Here is a 1271-nt window from a genome sequence, read left to right as displayed (position 1 = left end):
CTGTATTCAGCGTTGGTGCAGCCTCACCTTGAGTACTGTGTGCAGTTCTGGGCCCCGGCAATTTAGGAAGGATGTGAAGGTCCTTGAATGCGTCCAGAGGAGGGCCACAAAGCTGGTGAAAGGGCTGGAAGGAGTGTCCTGTGAGGAGTGGCTAAGGACTCTGGGTTTGTCTAGTTTGGAGACAAGGAGGCTGAGGGGTGACCTCATTGCTCTCTACAGCTTCTTGAGAAGGGGACGTGGAGAGGGAAGTGCTGATCTCCTCTCCCTGGGATCCAGTGGCAGGATGTCTGGGAATGGTTCAAAACTGCACCAGGGGAGATTTAGACTTGACACTAGGAAGCATTTCTTTACTGAGAGGGTGGTCAAACACTGGAACAGGCTTCCTAGAGAGGTGGTCGACGCTCCAAGCCTGTCAGTGTTTGAGGCATTTGGACAATGCCTTTAATACCATGCTTTAACTTTTGGTCAGCCCTGAATTGGTCAGGCAGTTGGACTAGATGATTGTTATAGGTCCCTTCCAACTGAAATTATGCCAGTCTATGCTATTCCCTTTCCTTCCCACCTCTCTAGATTCCCAAGGGAAGCCCTGGGAGTGCTGTCAAGAGTGATGGCCTCTGCTTCTGCTTTGGAGTGTCAAAGGGAGACGAATCCCACTCAAGATGACTTTTCTTCAGTTCTCTCTTAGCTGCCCATTGATGCAAAAGCCTCCAGGAGCACCTGGTGATGTTGTTGTTGGGGTGCTCCTGGGCTCTAAATGACGAGTGATGTGAAGAGAGTGAAGTAGTGGTGTGCCTGTGTTTCTTCTGTCAATGTTTGTGAGCAGATGTTCTTGCAGGTTGACAGATTGTTGTCTTGCCTTTCACAGAGCCCAGCCCAATCCATGATCTCAAGGTGGAATATGTTGGCGTGACTTCTGTCAACTTAACATGGGCGGTGAATGACTCTGCTTCCAACTCCTACACGTACAGGATAGAGGTTGTAAATGATACCTCTATTAGGAACCTGACGTCCGATGTTACCAAAGTCGAAATTACTGAGTTAATCCCTGGAGCGATGCACAGTTTCACAGTATTTGCAGTAGCGGCTGATGGTGAGATGGAAGGAGAAGGGGTGTCCATAAGGCTGTATACAAGTAAGTCACAGTTGCTTGCCGCTCTATTTCTGGTGGATCATATTTTGCTCTGCAGCTCATGGCTCTGCCTACGTGCCTGAGGGTTGAAATATAATACAAGCCTTACCTGGGCTGTCTACTAAGAATGGGATGTTGATGT

At 48.9% G+C, this 1271-nt stretch overlaps 1 protein-coding gene across 1 annotated transcript in view; it reads left to right on the top strand.

Moving 5' to 3' along the window:
• PTPRJ (protein tyrosine phosphatase, receptor type J) overlaps positions 1–1271 on the top strand; it is a 27991-nt gene that overhangs the window by 4646 nt on the left and 22074 nt on the right. Inside the window, exon 5 of the mRNA XM_009288883.1 lies at positions 866–1132. Coding sequence (XP_009287158.1) covers positions 866–1132 — 267 coding nt within the window. The remainder of the gene's footprint in view (positions 1–865; positions 1133–1271) is intronic.

This window comes from Aptenodytes forsteri, unplaced genomic scaffold, assembly GCF_000699145.1.
Source record: "Aptenodytes forsteri isolate BGI_AS27 unplaced genomic scaffold, ASM69914v1 Scaffold8, whole genome shotgun sequence".
Classification (NCBI taxonomy): domain Eukaryota; kingdom Metazoa; phylum Chordata; class Aves; order Sphenisciformes; family Spheniscidae; genus Aptenodytes; species Aptenodytes forsteri.
The sequence above is the reverse complement of the archived record's forward strand: the minus strand, read 5'-3'. Positions and strand labels throughout refer to the sequence as shown.